The sequence below is a fragment of the Eulemur rufifrons genome, chromosome 8, assembly GCF_041146395.1.
Source record: "Eulemur rufifrons isolate Redbay chromosome 8, OSU_ERuf_1, whole genome shotgun sequence".
Taxonomy (NCBI): Eukaryota; Metazoa; Chordata; class Mammalia; order Primates; family Lemuridae; genus Eulemur; species Eulemur rufifrons.
In genome coordinates this window covers 11,639,456-11,663,860 of record NC_090990.1, presented here as the reverse complement: position 1 = coordinate 11,663,860, position 24,405 = coordinate 11,639,456, and the positions used below count along the sequence as shown (strand labels likewise).

General features: G+C 55.9%; 1 protein-coding gene across 4 annotated transcripts in view; it reads right to left on the bottom strand.

Moving 5' to 3' along the window:
• Positions 1–6,182: 6,182 nt before the first annotated feature.
• PAX7 (paired box 7) overlaps positions 6,183–24,405 on the bottom strand; it is a 98,993-nt gene continuing 80,770 nt past the window's right edge. For 2 of the 4 annotated variants that reach the window (XM_069477398.1, XM_069477399.1), the window contains exons 8-9: positions 13,952–14,198; positions 6,183–6,298 (exon numbers count right to left, since the gene is read on the bottom strand). In XM_069477398.1, coding sequence (XP_069333499.1) covers positions 6,183–6,298; positions 13,952–14,198 — 363 coding nt within the window. Of the gene's footprint in view, positions 6,299–13,695; positions 14,199–24,405 lie in introns of those variants that run through there. The other 2 variants (XM_069477396.1, XM_069477397.1) reach the window with 1 other exon arrangement.

Genomic DNA, 24,405 nt, shown 5'->3' with positions numbered 1-24,405 from the left:
CTCGGGCCAAGGGTGGGGCTTTACCTGAGGGAGCACTTTTTTATTCTTCCCAGGAGAGAGAGCACAGGTGACTGGAGCTCTGGACACACTCCCTGGCTGCCTCTGGGAAACAGGTCCTCGCTCCCCTCCATAGCGGTTTCCATGTTGGGAGCAGGAAAACGACTCTCTGTTCAGAGTAAGTCGGTGGCAGCCTGGGGAGGGGAGGGTGGGGCTCTGGAAGCTGCACTCTCAGGGGGACCAGACATCCTGGACTCAGCTCTGCAGCAGGCAGGATTGTATCCAGCCTCTCTGTCCTGTGTGTCCCTCTCACTTCAGTGGCTACATTTGTCTGTGTCTAATGAGCCTCTTCCCCTCACTGGTAAATACTGCCCAAGGAAAGGCTGTGAAACTCATCCACCATAAGGTGTGCATGACCGATGAAACCAGGAAGAGGGACTGCTATGTTACGCAGCATCACTGTAGCAATCGCTGACTGATACACTTGTCTGTCCAATATTGGTCTTCCCCTTTCCTTCACACACAGAAACCTGATTTCATTCTGGGCAGTCATGTGCCTGGGCAGATTATGGGATGTGAACAGTTCAGGGGGACTCCTAGGAAAGCTCCCTAAGGGGGGGGTCCCCAAGGGCAGTCTGCGTGTGGGAGCTGCTTGGCATTGCACACTCGGTACCTCGCACTTTGGGCTGCCCTCCCAGCCTCCCCAGCACTGGCAACGGGCAGCTCCGAGCCATCCGGGCGCTCTCTGGACTGCCCGCAAAGACAAGCCTTTGGCACAGGGTATCGCCACAGAAGATCCTTAGAGGGCATCCAGGCTGCCTTTAAAATTATGTGGAAATAGAGCCCAAGAGGGGAAGAAAATCGTCTCAGTACCCAGCGAGTCAGATGCAGAGCGGAACCTCCCCGTGTCTTCCTGACTCACTGAACGAAAGGGAGCCTGGCTGGGGCTGGGGTCACGGGGGCAGACGTGGGGTGCGACGTGGTTGGAGCACTGGGTCTGACACGGCTGTTTGGGTTCCACAGGGGGCTGGTACCAAGCTCGTCACACTGCAGGGACTCTGTGTGGAAGAGGATGCTGGGGGTAGCTTCTGATCGGTCTCAGACCCAACCTTCCTCCAGGTCCTGCCCCGAAGAACTTGGCTGGGGTGGATGCACGCAGGTCAGCAGGAACTACCGATCAATTCTTCATGTTCGACTTCAACCAACTCTCCCTTCCTGTTCAGAAGGTCACCCAAGGAAACCAGCACCCTGGAGTGACGTGGGTACCTGGGTTCTGCACTGGGGAACATATGTGGAGGGGACATTGCTGTCCTCTTTACTGGGCCAATGCACCTGTCCCCTAAACTGACTGACGTGCACGTGGCTGCTAAGGGCTCCTAGCTGTGCCTTTCTCCAGAGAACCACCCTCAGCCCAGAAGAGCCACTTTAATTAGAGGTGCTTGATTTTATACATCACTTACACGTCACCCACCCTCCCACATCCCCAGGACGGCCAGCAGCCAACGATATCGTGGTACAAAAGGGCAGGTCCCTGGCCCCAAGGTGGGGCCACCTTGGTGTTGCCACCCACATTCCAGGGCTCCCTGTGGCATGAGATTAAAGCCAAAGGTGGTAAAAACCACCTCTTTTCTTAGCTTCTTCCCTTGTCCTATCTTGCTTCCTTCACTCCCTTACAGATTTCTCTCTCCATCAATAATTCAAAAAGAGCCGGGCACGGTGGCGAGTGCCTGCAGTCCCAGCTACTTGGGAGACTGAGGCAGGAGACTCGCTTGAGCCCAGGAGTTCGAGGCTGGGGTGCACCATGATCACACCTGTGAACAGCCACTGCACTCCAGCCTGGGGAACACAGAGAGACCCTGTCTCTAAAAAAAAAAAAAAAAAAAAACAGAAAAAAAAAATAATTCACTTGCCCAAGAATCCTAATATTCTTCCAAGGTCACATGGAAGCTTCCAAGCTCTCTTCCGCCTCCCAAATCCTATGTCCTAGGAGAGCCACAGAGGGTTCTGAGCTTGGCAGCAGGAAAAGTTTTTTCCAGCGAGGACAACTGACGTTTCTCTAAACACAACTCAAGTTTCATTCTCTAACACGGTACTGTTCCTATGAGCTCAGAGAGATGCGTAAGCAACAGCATCCATTGATTAAATATTGATTAGGCATTGACTACATGTCTAGAAGCTACTTGGCACTGCGGGACCCAGTGGGGCACAAGAGAAACACAGTTCCTACCCTGATCCTCTAATTTAGGTCAAAAGGCTTCTCAGACACCCCCCGCCCCAGTCCCTTCTGGGGCAGCCGCGTAATGATAATCAATTGAGTACACGAAACCTTCGAAATGCTTTTAATTTCCTTTAATGTATAACAGTTACGCCTGAGTTACAGAGGAAGCGCTTACAAGCAGCAGGTAGTTAAAGCAAATACCAGTTTCTCTTTCTAGTCTACTACTCCATATAGCTGAATAAATTATGGTGCGATTATATTTAAACACACACCTCACGCCCGCACACACACCCCGCTCACACCCTCACGCACACCCGACTCACTTCCGCATGGAGGGACATGGCTGTGAGTCAAACACGGAAGCAACCAAGTTGCGGTTCCTAGGAAGAAGGAATGATCTAGAGGACTGTGCAGATCTTGCCCAGGTCGCGGATTGGCCGTGTCAGGGCTGACAGAAGAAGCATCACATACACAGAAGTCTCGGAGCATCTCAAGTTGGCGGCTGGAGTGCCCCCATTTGGTCTGGGTTTGGTGGCTCTGTGGGAGGGTAGGAGAGAAGACCGGCGTACCCTCCAAAAGCGCCCAAGAGTGAGGGACACCTTCGAGAGCTTGATGAGAACATCAACCTGAGAGAGGCCCCAGAGAATGTCTTTTTAGTTGGGCGATCATGGCATTTCCCCGAGTTCCAGGATCCAAATCTTGCAATGCTTTGCCAACTCCACCTAAATTATTGGTCCGAGTCTGGGACCCAGGTCAGGTCCCAGGTTCACAAGCCACAGGCAGACTGGAAGTCTGACCTTTTCATTTTTCTTCTGGGCAAACCTCTCCCCTCATTCTCTCCTTCCCTCCTTCTGCCCTAGTCACCTGTTTCCTCTGCTCTCTCGTGTTCCTCTGGCAAAAGGACGGCAAAGGTAAACTAAGTAAAAAACAAGTTATAAAAGCATAGCTTGGTTCTTACACATCACTTCTTTTTTTCATAGCAAGAGAGAAACACCAATGAAAGAACGAAGCAAGAGAAATGAAAGAACGCAACAGAGGCTGGAATGCATCATCTGAAACACACGTTAAGAAGATAGATCCCTACAGATGGTCCCTGGCACTAGCACGACACACACTGTGGGGTTTTCTCTCCTTTTTTAGTATATATATATATGTATTTATAAAAAGTCAGCTTCCTATAAACGAACAGCACATCACCACGTTTCCAACTAATGTACAATGAGCTCAGAAGAGGGCCCCCCGTAGAGAGAACCAACAGCTACTTGTGATAAGTTGGAAGAAGCATCTCTTATTTTGCTACGGACTCTATTTACAGGGGTGGGTAGGGGCTGTTCTGGGCCGGCCTGGCGGCTGCAATTTGGGCCTTCTTCCTCAGGCTGTGGCCAGCCCCAAAGACATGGGGGCCTTGTGCCTCTTGGCCAATGTCACCTCTCCGGTGAAGTTGAGAATTGACAACACAAGGCTGAATTTTATAGACTGAGTTGGCTAGACACGTTAATACATGGGGTTTTAGGGAAAATCTGTTGGGGTCAAGGGCCTCTTTCTGAGGGGGGTGTGGCCCCTTGGAGAATAAGTCCCATTTTCTACCAAGATGGTGGCTTGGGAGAACTTCAGAGGTGGTGGACAGAATGAGAAATCATTGGTTTATTCCCAAGCAGGTCTTGGTTCCATTTCCCCATAGAGGGTAGATATTTGGGATTGGTCCTAGCCTTGGAATGTCACCTCCTGGAGGTGGGGCTGGGCAGTTTTGATGTCACCTGCCTGCCTGAGACCCCCCACTCCTGAGTCACATAGGGTATAAAGAGACTCAGACACTTTCTGAGCCAGGCCTCCAGGGGAAAGGACTGACCATTCAAGGAATGTGTATGAAGAATGTGGTTGGTCTCAGGAAGAGCTGCTTTCCGCTGGGACAGCTGGGACAGTCACCACGTCACCATGGGCCTCCTTTTTGTCCAGAGCTTGAAGAACCGAAGGTCTCCCACGGTGGATGCTCCAGTTGAAACCTTGTTTAGCTTGGTCACATGTGTCTGGGTGTCTGCTGCTACCAAAGAATCTGTCCCCAATTATTAACGGGTTTCTCTAAACCAGAGCTATGAGCCACCCCGACTGTGGTGCAGGACAGGCTTGATATTACCAAGTCTGAAGATGAGAAAACAGGCGGGCATTTGTCACGGAGGTGACATCCATGCAGGCAAATGTCCTAGCATCTTGCCAACCCAGCTCCCCAGAGGGAGCGGAACTCGGGCTGAGCCCCCAAGCAGCAGCCCTGCCCTGGAGGAACGTGCTGTCGGCTGAGGGCGGGAGGCTTGGATTGAGCAAAGAGGTGCCTCGTATACCAAGTGGGGAGGAGCAATTTGGTCCCACGTTTGTGAATTCAGTGCTGTGTCTCCCATCCCAAGTACCTTGTACCCAGCAGCACCTGACAAAGGTGATCTGCGTGTGGATCACAATGACAGCGACGCGAAGATGAACGTAATTGTGATAAATAGTGAAGGTGGTGAAAAGTCCCAAAAGGCGGAGTAATCGGGAGCTTGACTCATCCCCCCAGGGCCCCAGCTCCTAGAGGAGGATGGAGCTTGAGGAAGCCACTGGAGTGGTCAAGGAAGGTGCCTTTTCCCTCTTCCCTGGAGCCTTTGGCGTCTTCCTCTGCCCAGGGGTGGCAGCTTGAAAAATGGCCACATCTGCCCCAGCCCAGCTGTGCCGGAACAGGAGACAGAGGCCTCTTGGCCAAGAGCGAGTCAACCCTGAAAGATGACACTCTGGATGGGACAGTGACATGCCCCCACTAAAATGCCAAGGGGACTCTGTAGTCCTGTCTGTGGGACAAGCAAACTCTCCTCCAAATCTCCAAGGGAAGCTCTCTGTACCACCAGCAGCTTAAAGGGGCTCACAGGAAGTCCCTGGAGGACTGGGCACGGCCGGCTGGGGCCGGGTCTCTGGGGAGGCTTCGTGTGAAATCTACACTCCCCGGGGCGTGGAAGTGCAGGCAGGGGGCTGAAGCCTTGGGCACCAAAGGCTTGCCAGCGAAGGGTCCTGGGACGAAAGCCCCTCTGGGCCTGCCTGATGCTCTGTACTCGAGTCTCCTCATGACTTTAACCCCTCCCCATCTCACCCCATCCCGCTAATAGGAGCCTGAGATGTTCTGCAGGCTCCCCAGGCCCCAGATGGGGGGCAAGGTGGGACCCTGGGCTTCCGTCTCCAAGCCCTGCTTCCAGATGCCTGAGTTGGGTCCTTGTACCCTGGGCCTGCTGTGGCTGACAAGCCCTGCCCCTGGGTAAGTCTCTTCTTGGGCTTCCCAGTCTCCCTGCCTGGGCCAGATTCCCCCCTACACTCAGCAGAGGTGTGTGGGGAGGGTCCTGAAGTCCTCCGAATTCCTGGGTGGCGGTGAGACTGTTGCCCTGCTGACTCCCCTGGGAAGACCCCAGGGCCGGGATCCCCTCTGCTAGAGTCCCAGTGTGCAGAGGAGGAAGGGGCGGTGGTTCTGACGAGAGCCAGAGATTCACATGGAGGGCCGGCTCCCAGTACTTCCAGCTGAGAGCAGCCAGGTGAGGGTCACCTCCACCTCTGGCCAGGGCACCTGATGGAGTCAGGTCCAAAGGGCTCCAGGACCTCGGCTCAGGCACCATCCTCCTCTGGTGCCCAAGGTGCTCTGTTCAGGTGAGCCTCAATCTCCGTGCCTGAGATGGCACTGAGGCCACAACAGGACTTGGTGCGGGAGGACCGCAGGCTGGCCAGAAACCCTCCTGGGGAGGGGGTGAAGGGCAGACTCCAGGGCATCACTCTGGACCCCTCGCCACAGGTGAACGACAGGCTGGATGTCCACCTCCGGAGGGCAGGTGTGAGAAGGGGAGGGGCTCCTTTCCGGGCCTCCTGGAACCCCGGGGGGATGAGGGGACTGAGGCTGGGAGCTCAGGGGTCAGTACGGGTTGGGCCGGGACCTGGGCTGGGGCAAGTCGCCCCAGGGGCCCTAGTAGGCCTGGCCGGTTTCCACAGGCAGGAGTCCCAGCACAGCGGAATGTTCCCCGAGCTTCATGCGCCGCTGTGTGGAGAGGCTCACGTTTTTGGCCAGGTAATCAACAGCAGCTGGAATAAAAGAGAAACTCTTAGATATTGAGGTTATTTTTGTTTACACTTCCTTTTACAACCCACATCTGTCCATCCATCCATTCATCCACTCCTCCATCCATCTTCCCTCTGTCCATCTAGCTATCTGTTCTTCCATCCACCCATCCACCCATCCATCCATCCACCCATCCATGCATCCATCCATCCACCCATCCACCCATCCATCCATCCACCCATCCATCCACCCATCCATCCATCCACCCATCCATCCATCCCTTCAGGAAGTTCTTTCTCTCACCTCCTCTCCAAGCATTCAGCAAGCATTTACTTAACACTTATTGTGTGCCCGGCTCTCTCGTGGGTCCCATAAGGAGGAACAGAAGGGTGTCCATGTGGCTGTGTGAAGAATTAATCCCACTTTCCAACAAGCCCTCTACATATCTCTGTTACGGGGGAGGCCCAGGGAGTCCCACTGAGTCCAGGCAGTGATGAGGGGAGGCCCTTCTGCCGTGTCTGGGCCCTGAGCCCAGTCCACGGATGAGGCAGGGATGGACCCTTGCTCTAAAGCCAGAGCAGCTTCTGCAGGTGAGCTGAGGGGTCTGTGCAGAGGGAGGGGCCGGGACACTGATGTGCGGGGGGTGGAGACCCACAGCCCCGTCAGTTCTGGTCACCCAGAGGAGACAGATGAGTGTCTGAGGGGGTGTGTGCGTGTGAGTGGTGCACACCTGTGTGTGCAAACAGTGCAGACAAGAATCCCCGGAAGCGGTAATGGGCACGCACATGGATGCTCACACAGACCACGCTTGCACACGCACGCAGGCACATGCGCGTGTAAGCCGTGCGCACCGCTGTGAGTAGATGACTGTGGGGATGCCTGAGCATACGCAGGCACTGTGCGCAGGTGACTTCCACCGGAGCCAGGTCCACGTCTCTGTACGTGTGTGTTTGCAGGGGCGACCCCTGGCCTGCGGGTACGTGTGCTCTGTCTTGACTGTGCTAGCTGTGTCTGTCTGAGGCTACAGCAGAGATCAGCCCTGACCAAATGATTTGACTGACATGTGGCCAAGGCCTTCTAGGGCACAGGGATGCTGCCCCCCAAGCTGGGATCTGTGGCTGTAGCCAACCAGACCCCCTGGGGGACCCAGGAGTGAGAGGATGACAGGAAGAGCACTGCCCTGGAAATTATGAGCCTGGCCTGACACTCGCTCTGTCACCTGCCCCTGCAGGGAAACTCCTACTGCTCTATGTGCTGCCCTAGGTTGGAGGCTCCTGCCTCGGGCAGGTGGTTGGAGGTAGAAGGCGATGGGCGTGGCTGAGGGTGAGGCCAGGGAGGCAAGGTGTGCAGTGCCGATGGCTGGGCCACGGCAGGCTGTACAGCCTAGTAGCCCAAATAACCGAGGCTCAAATCCTGCACCTGCCAACTGTTAGCGTGTGATTTCAGGCACACTACCTCACCTCTCCAAGCCTCAGTTTCCCTGTCTGTAAAATGGGGATAATCACAGCATGCAGGTGGCAGAGTGGTGAAGGTCAAATGAGAAAATGCATATAAGGTGGTTCGCTAGTGCTGTGCCTGGCACATTGCGGGCTCCACAGCGGCGGGAGGCCGGGCTCAGGGTTTAGTGAGCAAATGTGGCCTTTGATGGAAACAAGAGAGAAAGGCACAGCGAATGAGGTGGTCTGCAGTCCCAGCTACCCCCGGCTCACGTGGCTTCGGGCACATCACTTTGCCTCTCTGGGTCTGCTTCCGTCTATAAAGCGGGGAGAGCAGATTCGAGCCTCCTAAGGGCTGCTGTTTTGAGGATCAAATTAGAAAATGTTCTTTAAGTTGGTGGCACAGAGCACTCAGGGGCTTGGCCCCCTAGATTCCTGAAGGATGTGCAAATGCCCTGGGGTCACTTTGGAGCATCTGAACCCTGTGCTGCTTAGCTTGCCAGGCTCCAGGGTGGGTGACCAGAGGAAAGTTAAGTCTGCACAGAGGCTGAGCTGCGCGCTGGGGCGGCACCCTTCCTCTGAAGTCCCTCGGCCTCCAGGCTCCCTGCGGGTAGAGCAGAGGTGGCGGTGGTCAGCCTTGCCCAGCCTTAGCTCTGCCCCTTCCCCTGGGAGGGAGTGTGGGCATTCCCATCTCTGGCCTTGGGGGACCCTGCCACCCGGGCCACACCATTTCTGCCACCTGAGGCCCATCTCACCCGGGGTCCAGGGTCCACCCGGCCAGGAAGCCTCATTCTCAGAGAGGTAACAGGAGTGGGAGGAGGAGCTGGTGTTGACCCTGAGCTTGCTCTACGCCGGGTGCTGTAAGCACCTTGTGCTCACGTTTCATTTAATTCTCCCAACAACCCTGGGAGGCTGGCAGTTGGTATCCCCATCTTGCAGGGATTGCGTAACTCCAAAGATCACACGGCTCATAAACTGTGGAGCCCGGATTCCAACCCGGGCAGTCTGACGCCAGCTCCTAGCCGCCCCTACAGGCTTCCCCCGGCAGCCTCTGAGGCAGTAACCGCCAGTACGAGCACGGCACTTCAGAGCATAGGGGGCACCCTGCACCCCAATCCTGCACGGGTCCCCTTTTCTACTGCAGGCAGTGGCCAAGCCAGGGGACCCTGCCCTCCTCTCCCTCTTCCACACCAGGCCACCCTTTGACACCAACCTCTGAGCTGTTCTTGTGGGTGGAATGAGAGCTCCGCTTTTTAAAAAATGGATACATAATATTTGTGCATATTTATGGGGTACACATGATATTTTGCTACACGCACAGAACGTGTAATGATCAAGTCAGGTACCTGCGGCATCCATCACCTCGGGTAGTTGCCGTTTCTACGTGTTGGGAAGATTTCAAGTTCTCTCTTCTAGCTGCTGTGCAACCCACACCACATTGCTGCTAACTACAGTCGCCCTGCTCTGCTCCTGAACATTAGAATTTATACCTTCTAAGTAACCATGTTTATAGCCACGGACCAACCTCTCTTCACCCTCCCCCCACACCCTCCCCAGCCTCTGGTAACCAACATCCTACACGGTATCTCCATGCGATTAACTTTGTTAGATCTCACGCAGGAGCGACAATATGCGGTATTTATCTTTTTGTGCCTAGCTTATTTCACTTGGCATAATGACTTCTGGGTCCATCCATGTTGCTGCAAATGACCGGATTTTATCCTTTTTATGGCCGAATAGTATTCCACTGTGTATATGTACTGCATTTTCTTTATCCCTTCGTTGGCTGACGGACACTTAGGTGGATTCCACGCCCAGGCTGTTGGGAACAGCGCTGCAGTAAACACCGGGCCGAGGCGTCCCTCGACGTCCTGATTTTCTTGCCTTCGGATAGACACCGGCGGTGGGATCGCTGGGTCTATGGTAGTTCTTTTCTACCTTTAGCTGCCTTTGAGTGACCATCATGACAACAGCAAAGTGGGCGCTCTCACGTACTGAGCACTTACTATGTGCTAGGCAGGCATGATCTCATTTAATTCTTTCAATAGCCCCATGCTTGAGCTATGATTGTTCCTCTACAAATGTGGAAACTGAGGCACGGGAAGACTGCTGGCCCAGAGCCAGGCACAGTGCGTGGCACGGAGGAGCCCACACTGGTCCTGCCTGTGTCTCTGGCCACTCGGTGTGTCTCCTCCTCCTTAGCTTCTCCCAGCGGCCAGCCTGTGGCCCGGCACACAGTAGGTGCTTGCCCAGACCCTACCGAGGTGGCCAAGGAAACACCAGGAAACTAAACTTTACTGATGACCCAGCCAACTTCAAGGGCACCCAACCGGCCTGCCACTCCCTAGGGTGGAGCCGAGGGGCCAGCGAGGGCAGGGCTGTGACATTTCTCATTATGGCCTCTGTCAGTGGCCCTCCCTGTCCCTCTGTCTCTCCACGTCTCTCCTCCTCTGCCTCTTGCCCGCGCCTGGGCTCCAAATGCCTCAAATTAGATTAATCGGGAGTTGGCAGGAGATGTGGCGGAGATGCCAACCCGTAAACAAATCTCAGCCGTCAGCACCTCATCAGCCCGCGGCCCCAGAGGAGGACCCTTCTAGACACAAATTCTTATTAGACTTGTCAGATCTATTAAAATTCTTTTCACACTTCTGCGTTCTATCAGCCCCGTCATTAGCACAGCCCTGGCCTCTGGGAACACCAGGGCCATATTAATCTGCTGAGCGCCCCATCTCTGGCCCCTGCCCCACCCGCTCCAGGGACGAGGAGAGAGAGACAGATGGACGGACAATGGCCAGAGCAGGAAAAGAAGGTGTAGAGGTGTCCCTGGGAAGATGAGAGGCCCGGGGAGAGGACGAGGACTCTGGAGTCTAAGGGTTTGGCCCACGTGCACGCTCCCTCCACGCACACCTGCAGGGATGGGCTGTAGGAGTGGCTGTGTGCACGTGGATGGGGACTTCTGGGTGACCTCAGGCAAATGGCCTCTCTGAGATCCCATTTCCTCCTCTGTCCAATGGGAGTAACCGTGGGAACTGCACAGGGTGGCTGTGAGCATGAAACGCCAGACTCATAGTAGATGCTCAATAAACAGGCAATCCTCCTTCACGCACATTTTGTATGTTTACATGAAAGCCGTGTGTATGCACACATTAGTGACTACTCATGTATAAACCCGTCTCTCTGCGTGTGCGTCTGTCCATGGGCAGGTGTGTGTGAAGCTGTGAACATGAATCCACATGAGGGTGGTTTCGGTGTGGACCGCTGCTGAGTGGCTTACACAAGTCTGTGGTTTGAAGTTAGGAGACTTGGAGGCCACCATTGCCCTGCTGTGGGACTTTGGAAAAGCTACCTGGCCTCTCTGAGCCTAGTTTTTGCATCTGTAACCTGGTGACAAATAGCTGTGAGAATTACATGAGTGACAAACACGCTTTTCGCCCAGTGCCCTCTGCCACTCGTGCACAGGACAGACGTGCAGGGATGACAGGTGGACCTGAGCGTACTCCTGCACACTCACTGTGACAGCCCAGCCACAGGTGTATTCAGTTGCCCATGGACACGGGGCATTTGGTTAATGGAAAGATGACGTGTCCCTGGGCTGCCTCAGAGTGTCAAAAGGTGAGGGAGATGGCACCATGGAAACACTTTGAGTTGACTGTGTCTAATCTGTGGCTCCCATTTCATAGATGGGAAGACCGAGGCTCAGAGAGGCAGGAGTGTGTCCTGCCCACGCTAATTGGTGGCAGAGGAGCAGATTTTCTTTCTGGCCCCTCCCAGCCCAACCCAGGAATCTCTGTGGGGTGGGGTGGGGTCGGTGCTGGGAATCCCTTTGAGTAGAGCTGGAGAATGTGGCCCAGGAGGAGCTCTGAGCTGTCCCCAAGGAGCCAGGGGAGCAGGGGTGGAGCTGGAAGGGAGTGAGAGGAGGAGGAGGGAGACGAAAGAGAAGAATGGAGTGGAGGGAGGAAATTGCTCTGGCCAGCTTTGCCCGAGCAAAGGGGGAACAAACACTCCTTTCTCGCCTCCTAGGCCCCTTCCTTTTTGATCCCCTCCCCTGCCGCCCCCATGCTGACTTTGGGGTTAATTTTATTTCCGAATTGGGCAGGCGCCCCTGGAGCAGGGCACCAGGCTCGGCTGTGACTAACGCCTGCCCCAGGCCCGGGCTGCCGCTGAGGCCGCTCTAAAGCTTTATCAGGAGCATGTGTGTCCTGCCCCGTGCCCGACAGCACGGGCTGGGCCGGGGGTCGCCCTGGGCGCCTCTAGAAATGTGTGCGCACCCTGCTCTCAAACATGCACGCGTACCCCCACGCACACACTCACAGTTATCCATGCAGACACACCACATGCACACAGCCTGACATATGTACACACACATGTGCACACAGCCACACCTGTGCACAGGCCCAAACACACACATCCCTGTTTACACAGTGCACACATAGTCCCCGTGTCCACACACGTACTCCAAACACGCAGTCACAGACACACTCAAGTATAGGTACATGCCTGAATGCATATCTATGCACATGTACAGACGCACATATTTGCACACTCACATACATCTATACGCTTGCACACATGTTCATTATACAAGTCCACATATTGCATTTACATACATATGCCAAACACTCGCGCACATACATACACACATGCATCCATATGTACACACCTGAATGCACATTTAAACTGGTGTGTATAATACAGACACGTGTGCTCACATGAGTACGCATGTGTTCACACACAAACACACATGTATGCACAATATGCTCATTTATATGCACACATGTGAATAGTCATATACATATATACCCACATGTGCCCACTTACATGTACTTACCTGTATGCAAAGATGCATGCAACAGCACATGGATGCCGAAATACTCACATGCACACACACAAATCATAACACATCCTCGACTCACGTATTCACAAGCACCCATATACACACGTGCACATACACACATGCAAACATACACAGGAAGGGACCGTGAACACAGCTGGGAGGTGGAGGCTGACACAGCTGGCCCTCATTTGGCCGTGGAGGCCAAGACCATGCGAGGAGGAGTGGGTCGGGGGGTGGGCAGGAAGCAGAGGTCACTGAGGCTGGGCCAGGGCCTCGGCTGGGGGAGAGGATGCCCTCGGGCTTTGGGGCCTCACCTTCTGGCCACACGCCCTTCTGATTAGTTTGACACCAGCAGGTGAGGCCTTTGCAGGGAGGTGGGGCAGGAGGGGAAGCTGGTGACCTCTGGCTCCCTGTCCTGTCTGGGCTGCCCTGCTGCTGGCCCCGCCAGTGGCTGGAGGCTGTGGCCAGGCCTGCCTTTTCTAGCTTTTGGTCTGAGGGTCCACCGTCCCCACCTCAAGGCAAAGTGCCAATGAGGTAACAGCTGGGGTGGGTGATAGAGCATCACAGAGTTTGGGGAAACCAAGGCAGGCTGAGGGTGTGGGTGGAGGACAGAGCTCCAAACACAGCTTCCCCCGCATGCAGGGGGCGGAACGGGGCGAGTCTCACACTGGGCTGTCCAACACGGCGGCCACCAGCACACGTGGCCGTCAATCGAGTACTTGAACTGTGCTTCACACAACCTGAGAACTGGCTCTCAAAAGTTGATCTAATTTTACCTGATTTAAAGTTAAAAAGCGATCTTCACTTTAGTTACTTAGTGGTTGGAAAACTTATAAGCATATCTGGGACAACTTGGGTGTATATATCTACTTTCCCAATTATAAATTTTATGAAATCTAAACACAGATTGAGCATTTCCGATGAAGACTTAGTGTCTGAATTAAAATGGGCTGTAAGTGTAAAATACACACTAGATGTCAAAGACGTGGCATGAAAAGGAAAATGTAAAATATCTCATTAATAATTGTATATGGATTGCATGTTGAAATGATCACATTTCGGATATATTGGGTTAAATAAAATATGTTAATGAAAACAATTCCACCTGTTTCTTCTTAGTTTTAAAATATGGCAACTAGAAAATGTTAAATGACATTTGTGGCTTCTATTATGTTTCTTTTGGAGCCCAAGTGCAGAGGCAGGGACCTGACCAGGAGATGAGCTGGCTTTGATGCCCAATTCGGTATCATTTCAGGCCGACTGTTCCTCCTTGCTGGACCTCAATATCCCCATCTCTGAAATGGGCACCCCCACCCCAACACCACCTTGCAGCTCTCTACAAATAAACAGGAGGCCCTTGGAGCAGGGGCAGGGATGGGGGGCCGCCGGGGGTCCTGGGCACTCACTCTGGCCGTACTGGCCGTACTGATAGCCAGCCACGGGGTCCACGCTGTAGCCGGTGGTGCTGTAGGTGGGCGGGCAATAGGACTGGGAGGTGGGCAGGCTGTCCCCCGGCTTGATGGAGTCGGCCCGCTGGCTGCAGCTGGCCGAGATGGAGGTGGCCGAGTCCAGGCCACCGTGCAGCGGGGAGATGGAGAAGTCGGCCTGCGGCTGCGGGGGCACCGCGCTGGGGCTGCTCAAGATGCTCATCACCTGCAGGGGAGAGACCATCAGTGTCAGCCCGGGGGACGGGCCCGAGGACACGCGCGCACGTGGGGACTGTGCCAGCCTGGCCCTGCTCAGGCCTTTGCTGCAGGTGTTCCCTTGAGGTCCCTGCAGCTCTGAGGTCCTCGGTTTCCCTGGTCTGCGCGCCTCGTGCGTGAGATGATTACCGGTCTTCGGTGTTTCTCCTGCTCGAGTCCTGACGCAGGTTGCCGCCCCTGGCTGAGGGCTCCAGGGGCGCAGCAGGGCCTTTCTCCCCTCTCTGTGCCCAGGGCCGGGCTCTGAGGAGCCCTGGGCTTGTTTTCTGAATGAATAAATGCACACATGAGCGCATGAACGCATGCACGAACCGACTAGCTAACAATGCCTCTCCCGTCAGTCAGGAAGCCCAAGTCAGAGGACGGTGCCTCCCCCATCAGACTGGGAGGCCCCCATCGCCCAGCACACACGTCAGAGCAGGACTGAGACCTGTCTGGCTTCACCCCTGTGCCGGTGCGAGGCTCGCTCCGCTCTCGACTTCTCGGGACGTCGAGCTTCCTGCGCCTACGACACCGTGGTACACGCCAGTGCTTTCAAACAGCCTCCCAGGCAACTTTCTTTGATGCTGCCGGCTCCCCGATGTCTGTGACCATCACCCGCTTCCCTGCTTGGCCTGGGGCAGCAGACAGGAACCCCCGTCCGTGCTGGCCACTCGGACTGACGGGGTGAGGCTTGTGTCTAAAAACTCAGCCTAAACAACCTGGTATTGAGACATTGGGGTGTTCACTTATTCATTCAACAAACGTGCATGGATGGTGATTCCAGCCCCCAGGGTGAGGGCGGAGGGCCCCAGGGACTTCAGAGGAGAAAGAGCCACGGTCCCTGCCCTCATTGTGGGGAGAGGAGGGGGGAGGCCCGGTCTGGTTGGGAGGCAACCAGCAAAGACCATCAGGACACAGAGCCATGAGGCTGGTCCTCGTGAGCCTGAGCTGCAGGGCCCAGGACCCCAGTGACTTCCTGGAGATGCCACCCTTATGGGAGGAAGACCCTGAGTGCGAGGTGGGGACAGCTTTGCTGGTAATCTGCCCAGCGCTGAGCTGAAGAACACGTGGCAATCCCACCGGGCACACCACTGTGCTTTCTGACACCCCTCCTGCGGGGAGAACACAGGCTGTGGGCGTTCAAGCCTTTTTGCCAACTAGACACCTGAAGACTTTACCTTTCCATTCGATTTGTCCCTGCCACAGGCAAAAGGGCAGGGCCATGGGCGACGGCATAGACTTGGATTCCTCTGGCCAAGGACAGACACTGAGCTCTTCCACTTACTGGCTGTGTAGCCTTGGGGGTGTCCCTTAGCAGTTAACCCATCTGACTCTCCCAATCCAAAACCCTGCAGAGACGTGTGGGGCAGAGCTAGGATGCCCATTCCTCAGACGGAAAAACTGAGGCCCACAAAGGACCGTGGCTTCTCCAGATCTCGCTGCAGGTCTGCACGTGAGCAGTAAGCCCGACCCTGGCTGGCCTGCGAAATGCCGCATTGCCACTGAGGGATGAGTTCAGGCATCTGACCCCTTAGAGACTGTCACCCCAGGGACCAGCAGTAGCACAACAGGTGGGGGGTGAGTGGGGTGGGACCCCTCACTCCAAGCACAGCCTGTGCCTGAGTCTTCCCTCCATGCCCCCAGCACACGCCCCTCAGCCCTGGGGGGCCTCCTCCTCTGTCCTCTCCCTCCTCCCGCCCCTCGCAGAGCTGCGTCCAGGGCTGGCAGGCGGGGCTGCCCATCGCTGGCCTTCATCTGCGCTGCAGCAGGTGGGATTCAGGTGGGACGCGATGGTGTGTCAACCCCGCGAAGATGCAGAGACACACCGGGATGGGTGTGCAAGGAGAGAGAGAGTCTTCCGGGAGGCGGGAGGCGGGAGGCGCAGTGTCTGGGCCACTCTGGCAGCCCCGCTGTTTCAGGGCACGGGGCCCCCAGGTCTGCCGTGGCAGGGACAGCAGCCGGTGCTGGGGGTGGGTGTGAGGGACGGGGCTGTGTTTGCTGCTTTCTGATGGTCACGGTGGCACCTCCTCAGCTGGGGAATCTGCGGGGGGACCAGGATCCCGAGGCCAACTCAGGAATCTAACGCTGCCCTTGGCTGTCAGCTTCCCAGTCTGGACCCTACTCCACCCACCCCGTGTGCTGCCCCTCAGAGGAGGCCCGGGCCCCAAGGACAGCCTCAGAGCTCAGGGGACACACGGGCCCCGGTTCCCTTCACGCAGGAGGACGACTGTCGGGGTGGAGACTCGGCCCTGGTGAGTGCCAACTTTGATGCTTTCCCAAGATGGAGGTCCCCGAGGTGCAGAAGGGACAATGGGAGGGAGGAATGGGGTGTGCTTAGGGAGAGCACGAGGGTGCTCGGGACAGGCTGAGAGCTGTGCACGGACCCAGGACGCATCCTGTGAGACAGCGACCCACACAGAACTGCCACCAATCCGAGATGTCACTCAAGAATCATCAGTGGCCCCTCAAGACCTCCCAGAAGAGGCTTCTTGTGACCTGATTTCTACCTGCCTGTCCCAACTCCTCCCACCCCTTCATACCTTGCACTTTTCCTCCCAGCTCTACCAAACAACATGCTGTTTCCTGAAGATACCCTGCTTTCGTTCACTCATTCATTCAACAAACACTTCACTACTATGTGCCAGGCTGGAGACAGGGCTGGGCTGTGAGCTCTCTGGGGAGATGATGGGGCTCTGTAGACCCAGTGCCCACATTGAGCCTGCTACATGCCCTGGGCTCAGAAAAGCTCTGTTGAAAGCATGCATATTCATTGAACAAGCATTTATTGAGTGCCCATTATATGCTAGACTCTGAGCCAGGCACCGGGGTACAGCAGTGAACAATGCCCATCCCCTCCCCTCCTGGAGCTGTCGGTCTAGTGACGGAAGCTGACAACAAACAAGTGAGCGATTAGACGACATAATTTCTGATACTGACAAATGCGATGGAGGAAAGACAAGGGGGTTTGTGGGGTAGTCAGGCAAGCCCCGCTCAAAGAGGTGATATCGAGCAAGATCAAAAAGAACAGCCCTGGGGAGGCGTGGCAGAAGAGCTTTCCAGGTAGGGGAATCAGCAAGCGCAAAGGCCCTGAGGTGCCTGGGACCGAGGGTGCAAAGCTTTGAGACATGCCCGGCAGGTTTAAGAAAGAACAGGAAGGTCAATGCCAAGAGTAAAAATCCCAGGAGCTGCAAGGCCTCCTGCAGTTCTTTCTGGAAGGGGCTTGTGTGGTGCCCAGTGGCTCAGGAGTCCCTGGACCCTGGGCAGTTAACAGACAGCTCAGAAACAGCTCGGGCCCAGGCAGCTTTTACAGTAATGGGATTTGCTCAATGGGATTTGCCCTGGAACATCAAATCGAATCCACATCTGGGGTAGGTGTGAACGGCGGAGGGTGGCATCGCTCACTGTCTCCCTGGAGGCCTGTGGATCAAAGGGCTTCCATTTCATCCAACCCCCTGTCTCCAGGCAGGGCAGTACCCAACTGGAGAGGTGGGAGGGGAGGACCCTTGCTGATGAAGTCCCCAGCCCTGAGTTACTTGGGTCACTTCACTGATGCCTCGAGCAGATGGGCTCTTCCTACACCCATTCTGCGGATGGGGAAACTGAGGCACCAGAAAGTGAAAAGTCACACAGCTGGTAAGTGGTGGAGCTGGGATTTGCACCCAGGTGTCCCAGCCCGCGAGCTGTGCTCTTCCCTGCAGCAGGCTGTGCCGGAGAGAGCACAGGGAGCCGCTGGCAACCCCACCATGCAGGGTCCTCAGGCCTCCGTGGCCCTCACCGGCCCCGGCTTCTCCAGGACCTCCGGGGGTCCCTCTGTGCCTGCAGAAGCAGGAAGCCTCCACGGTGAGGGGCCCAGCCGAGGTCTGGGGCCTGCAAACTTTTGAACTTGAGGAAGTCCCGGTCTGATGCGGTAATCCACCCCCCTCAAGAATGCAGAGACCTCTCCCCGGGTGGGTTTGCCTTTTTCCCGGTGACCTTGCTTTCACTAATGTATTACTTCTTGGTACGTTACCGTTACTAACTCAAAATCAATACCGACCTCCACATCTGTAAGGTTTTATCTGAAGGCAAATCTCAGGGCTGTCCGTCAGGCTGACTGACAGCCACCCCTCCTCTCCTCTCCTCCCCGCACCCCCACCCAGCCCCGGCCCCCACCCGGCCCCCAACCCCTTCCCCTCGCTGCTCCAAATCAGTCCCAGCCTCGACCAGACTAAATCAATAAGGGCCAGCTCACCCTCCCTTCCGCCCGGTGGGGAGAGCCTTGCTGGTTTGGGGGTGGGGGCCCCCCTTCCACAGCCTCTGCTTGCCTCCCCCTCCCCCGGGACGAGACGGCGCGCTCCCCTACTTTAAAAGAAGGGGATGGGAAAAATGTAATTAATTCCCTCCGTTCCTGAGCTGGCCCCGAGGGCCTGGGACCGAGGAGGCTGAGCTGCGAGATCTGCACCCTCTGTGATAACCGAACGTGGCTTTGGGAGCGCGGCTGCAATTAGAAGGGGCGATCGCCATCATCGGGCTCCGTGGCAGGGTCTGTGGGGGGCGGGGGGGGCCGCAGCGGGGTGCAGAGGGGAGAGGGAGGCAGGGGCCGGAGACCAGAGGTCAGGACGTGGGGGTTGAGGGTACCTTGAAGGTAGGACAGGGCCTGGCATCAGCTGCAGGTCACAGAGCCCCACCTCCGCCCTGCTGGGGTCAGGGGACCCTGAGTTCCCAGAGGAACAGCAGTTTTGCGGGCCAGGGCCAGTGAGTGCTCGGAGGGGTTTCTCCGCAGCGTGGGGGCTAGAATATCTGCATTAGCATCTATGCTGCGCTGGCTGACTGTGGCCCTGGGCGATCTCGTTAACCTTCCTGTGCCTCAGCTTTCTCATCTGTGAAATGGGAACACTGATGATGGTGGCTACCTGTAGAGTCACTGTGATGGCTAAATGAGTAAATGCACGTGGAAGGTTAAAGACAGTGCCTGGTGCATCGCTTGTTCCCTGCGAATGCTGGCTCTCCGCCTCCCTTTCCTCCGTCCCCTCCGCACACTACCTGGATTAGAAGGGGAGAGGCGGGTTGGAGGAGCAGGCTCAGGGACCCAGCCTGAGATGGACATAGTTGGAACGGTCGCTGGAGAGCAGACTAGGAACTCCTCCTGGTCAGGGGCTGTGACTGCTGTCATCTTTTTCCCACGGGGGCTGACACCCAGTAGGTGCTTTCTGAATGAAGAATTGCTCTGCTACCTTAGAACAGTTCTGTCCCCACACAGAAGCTGGGGCCGGCACTTGGGAAAGGAATTCAGGTGTGTGTCACTTTGACAAGTCACACCCCACTCTGGCGTGAATGTGCTCATCTCCAGAGAGCCGGTGGCATCCAAGGACATTGGGCCCTCGTGGCAAAGCTGTGAGGTGTCCCAGTCTAAACCCAGCCATGCCTAGAATCCAGCACGACAGAGCTGCCCACCCCTCACTGCACGGACACACCCGAGGCCAGGACCGTGAGCAACTGGAAACACCTTGTCTGGATGCACAAACAGCGTTTGATTAAAACTCCAATTAGCCGGCACGATAAGCCCTTACATTTGCTCACCTACTTTCTTAAACTCATTCAACACACTTACACACACACACACACACACACACTAAACATGTAAACACACCTAAATACCCACATGAAACCTGGGAGGTAACTTGGAGATCGCTGGATTTTCATAGATGGGGAAACTGAGGCTCAAAGAGGGGGAGTGACTTGCGTGAGTCTCACAGCAAAGTAATGGCGGTGCAGCTCACCCCAGGGCTCACTGCCACTCTCTCCTGCCCCCCGACACCTCTGTCCTGGGTTTGGCTCCAAAAGGACCCACTGGCTTAGCACACAGAGCACTTTTATCTCCAAGCCTCAGGTCCAACTCCAGCCCTGGTTGTCTTGTTAATTCATCCCCTCGACTTGCACAAGGGCTGAGGGGGTGATATTTGGGGGGCAACGTGTTACGCAGTCAGGGCACAGCTTGCCAGGAATGGAAGGCAGTGTTTGTCTGAATTGTATGAAGCGTGTCTTTATGAACCAAGAACTGTCCCCAGGCTGAAGGATGACCTGGGGCAGCCCAGCTCACAGCCCGCCCTGGAGTCCATCTCTGTGCCCAGGCAGACCCGCCCAGGGCAGGCCGAGGGCTGGGGAGGAGGGACAGGACCGCTCCACTGGCTTTGTCTGCTCCACCCCTGGCTCTGCATCTTGGCCGTCCACTGGACTCACCCGGGGGTCTGGGGGTCCCGCTTGCTAAAGCTCCCCAGGTGTTCCTAATGGGCAGCCGAGTGTGAGAACCATCACTATTACGGTTACACGCACATAACACGACTACACATCCACACTCACGCGGGCAAAGACATGGATGCACACAAAACACACTCAGACACACAGATGCTCACACTGCACACGCACACATTGTGCAGACAGGCCCACACGAACACACGAGGAATGACATCCATGAAAAACTGCATGCACACACACCGCTGGGCCACAAACCATCCACACGCCTTGCACACACACACACACACACACACAGACAGACACACACGCATTCACACCTGACACTGCCTCCCAAGCCCACCTTGGCCAGCTCTCTCACGCAGACCTGCGTGCCCACCTCCACCCTCCTCCACCCTCCAGTGGACACCCAGACACACATCACACACACACCCCCGCCGATCCACTGCCTGTCCCCAGTCCCACGCTGGGACTAGTGCAAGCGAGAAATCACCCACCCAGGCGGCTGGCCACCCCGGCGCTCCCCCTCTCTTCCTCGCAATTCTCCGCTAAGAGGATCTGGGCCCCCTCCCCTCCCCCTGCCCCCCCCCCCCCTGTGGACAGCAGTAATGGGCTTCGGGTGCTGACTTAGAGCTTCCAAACAAGATTTCCTGCAGGTCTCCCTGTCCTCTGCCTCCTCCTTCTTCTTCCTTCTTTGCTTATGTCCTCGCATCCCTCACCCTCCACACCACAGCCCTGCACAACCAGCAGACTCCCTCCCCTCCCCCCTTCCCCTCCCCCAACCCCAGCCCGACTCCCGGTCTCATTTGTCACCCCCAGCCTTCCATGAAGGCTTTTCCAGGCCTGGCTGCCGCATTCTCTTGCACACCAGCAGCACCTTCCAGTTTGCAAACCTCAGAACTGCTCTATGAAGCATCGTCCCCCTATTTTTCAGGTGAGGAAACTGAGGCTTAGGGGCTCACCCAGAATCATCTAGAGGACGAGTGGCGGGACCGGGGCAAGAACACTTGACCCTGACTTCTAGTCTAGTGCTCTTGATTCGTGCCTGGCTGGTCTTCGTTTACAGTGCACGGCTCAGGGTCACTCATTATCTGAGCATCGACTCAGTGAGTGTGTGCATGCGTGAGTATTGGGTGTGTCCGTGCGTGAGTACCGTGTGTGTGCCTGCGTGCTTATGGACAGGGGAGCTCTGTGTGTGAGAGCTTTGCATGTGTGCAGTGAGTCCTTGTGTGATGTATGAGTTCTGTATATATTTGTGTGTGCCTGTGTATTATATGTGCACGGGAGTATTGTATGCACATGTGTTAGAATTTGTGTGTGCATGCGTGAGTTCTGTATGTGTGCGTGTGTGAGTATTGTGTACTTGTGTGTGCACATGGGACTATTTTGTGTACATGTGAGCGTGTTGTGTGTATGTGCATGTGAGCGTGTGTGAGGCGTGTGTCCTGTTCGCCCCTCGCCAAGAGTACAGACTGCAGCTCGGGGACCTCAGAAGGCCTGAGGGTACGTGGTGAACACGGGGTCACTGACCACCATCTCTGACCCGGGTGGGCGCTGCCCACCCTCAGCCCTGGAGGGTTCTCGTCCTGGTTCAACACGTCAGACTCAGACACTCAGGGGGAAGCTGTTTGAGCGGGGGAGGGAGTAACGTGTGAAACTGCAGCGGGAGGGATTCAGTTGAGACTTTGGTGAGAACCCTCTGGCGTGTGGAGGGAGAGACCCTGATGGGCTGAGTGTCAAGAGGCTGTGACGTCCCTGTGTCTGTGTCCGAGCCTTACCCAGCAGAGACTTCCAGTCCTCCTAAGCCTCCACCCTCCCAGGTACAGACTGGCCCTGCCCTGTCTGTTGTTCTCTTGTGGCCCTGATGTGCCTGGACTGGGCCACGAGCTGCTTAGGGGCCGACTTGGTGTCCCACTCCAAGTGCCGGCACGCAGTGTCCAGCAAACATTTGCTGAATGAGCACATTCATGAATGAATGAATGAATTTATCTTTCTGTCCCCAGCACAGGGCCTGGCATAGAGTTGGTTGAATAAAAAGAATAAATTGAGGGGTCTTGTGGAGTACTTACAAGACCCCTCCAACCCAATGGATTCCACAGGGCCCCCTCCCCACCCTAGGGGTCCTTGGAGACTTCCGGTTAAGGACTGTCTGGAGGTGGGGTGGGGGTGGAGGGAGGAACACAATGGCTTCCCACACATTGCCCAAGAAGTCAAAGACACAGACACACACACACACACACACACACACGCACACACACATATTTCCAATGTTTGGCCTACAAGATGTCAACCTTCAAATATCTGGAAACACGAGATGGAGGCTTTGGCCCCCTCCCTGGGTGGGTCCCTGGGTTGGCCTGAGTCTGAGGGTGTCAGTGCCAGGACGGGTCCGAGGGCTCCGGGCCCCTGTGGGTGCTGGCGCTGGCAGGGCGCAGTGGGCTTCAGAGACCATCTCTGATGGCGCGATAAGACAGGCAGCCGGGGATTAGAGCAACTGCTCAGAGTGGCGGTGGGGTTGGGGGGGAAGGGGCTGATCTCCAGGAAAGATATGACTATTTAAAGATAATGATTGCATAAATTTAATTAGCACACTTTCACGCGGCAAATGGCCATTTTGTAATTAATGTATCTGGCCTTACTAAGCATGAACGATCCCATCTCCTCCCCCTCCCTGCCGGCTCCCCCTCCTCTGCGGCCCTAATGAAAGACAGAGAGCAAGTGACAGAAACAGTTTGTCAGCGGCTCCAGGTGTCAGAGGCCTAATTGGCCGAGCTGAGGGGAGGAGGGGGAGGGATGGGGGGGGGGCTCCTCGACTCTGGCCCCAGCCCGGGTTGGGAGAGGAGGAGGCCTGGGCTCTCGGGCCTCCCTGGCATGGGGGGGCTCCCCCTCGGTAATTGGTAGGGACGAGGACGCAGATTGGCCATGGCAGGGACTGAGCGGTGGCAGGGAGGCCTCGTTAGTACCTGGGCAGACAAGCTGGCACGTATCACAACGCGTTAGGGACTCAGGCCATGACAGCTCCGGTCCCGCTGGCCCACTCCCAGGAGCACAGTCCCTTCAGCAGGATGGACGAATGAACAAGCCTCAGTCTCCTGATTTATAAAATGGCCCCTGGTTACGGAGAGGCTCATGTGAAACAATGACTGTAGCCTTCGGTTAGTAAGCACCTACTACGTGCCAGGCGCCTACTGTGTTCAGGGAGCACCACCACAACCTCAGAAGGACACCAGGTTGAAGATGTGCATTTTGATCTTTTTGAAATCAGAATGCATCTTACGTTCGCGAGTGCCTCGCTGTGGCGATGTGACTTCGCCGCTGTGGGAAAGGTGCTGGTTGACACCTTCTGATCGGATCACCAACGGGCTGGCAGCAAATCATCTTGGATTCAATGACATGTGGATACAATGAAAAGTGGCTTTTCCATTTTAAAGATCAGGAAACTGAGGCTCTTTAAATAATTATTATCATAATTATAAATTATTTAGGAAGCTAAATAGTTTGCCCAAGCCTACCCAGTTAGTAAGTGGGAGGGCTGGGATTTGAACTCAGAAGGTATAAATCGGAAGTTGATTGTCTTTCTAGCATCTACCTACGGGCCTTGCTGCAGGGCCAGCTCAGCGCTTCTTCCTACCCCCGGTGCCATCCTCTGCGGGACGGTGAACATGCTTCCCTGGATCCATAGGAAACGCTCTTTGTTAAGTGGGTACAGCTGTCGATTGCAATAGTATCCCTCAAAGTGACGGCCACCTGGCTTTCTTATGGGGTGACCAGGTAGTGGGGCTGTGAGAGTTTGAGCTGCCAGAACTGCCCCCACACTGTGGCTGTCCTGGCTGTGCCCAGGGTGGCTGTGTGCATCTTGCCTCTCTGACAATGACCCTCCCCTGCCTTACCCAGCCGCCTCTGCCAGCCTCTGCCACCAGCCTGTGCCCCAGCAAGCTCAGCCCCTG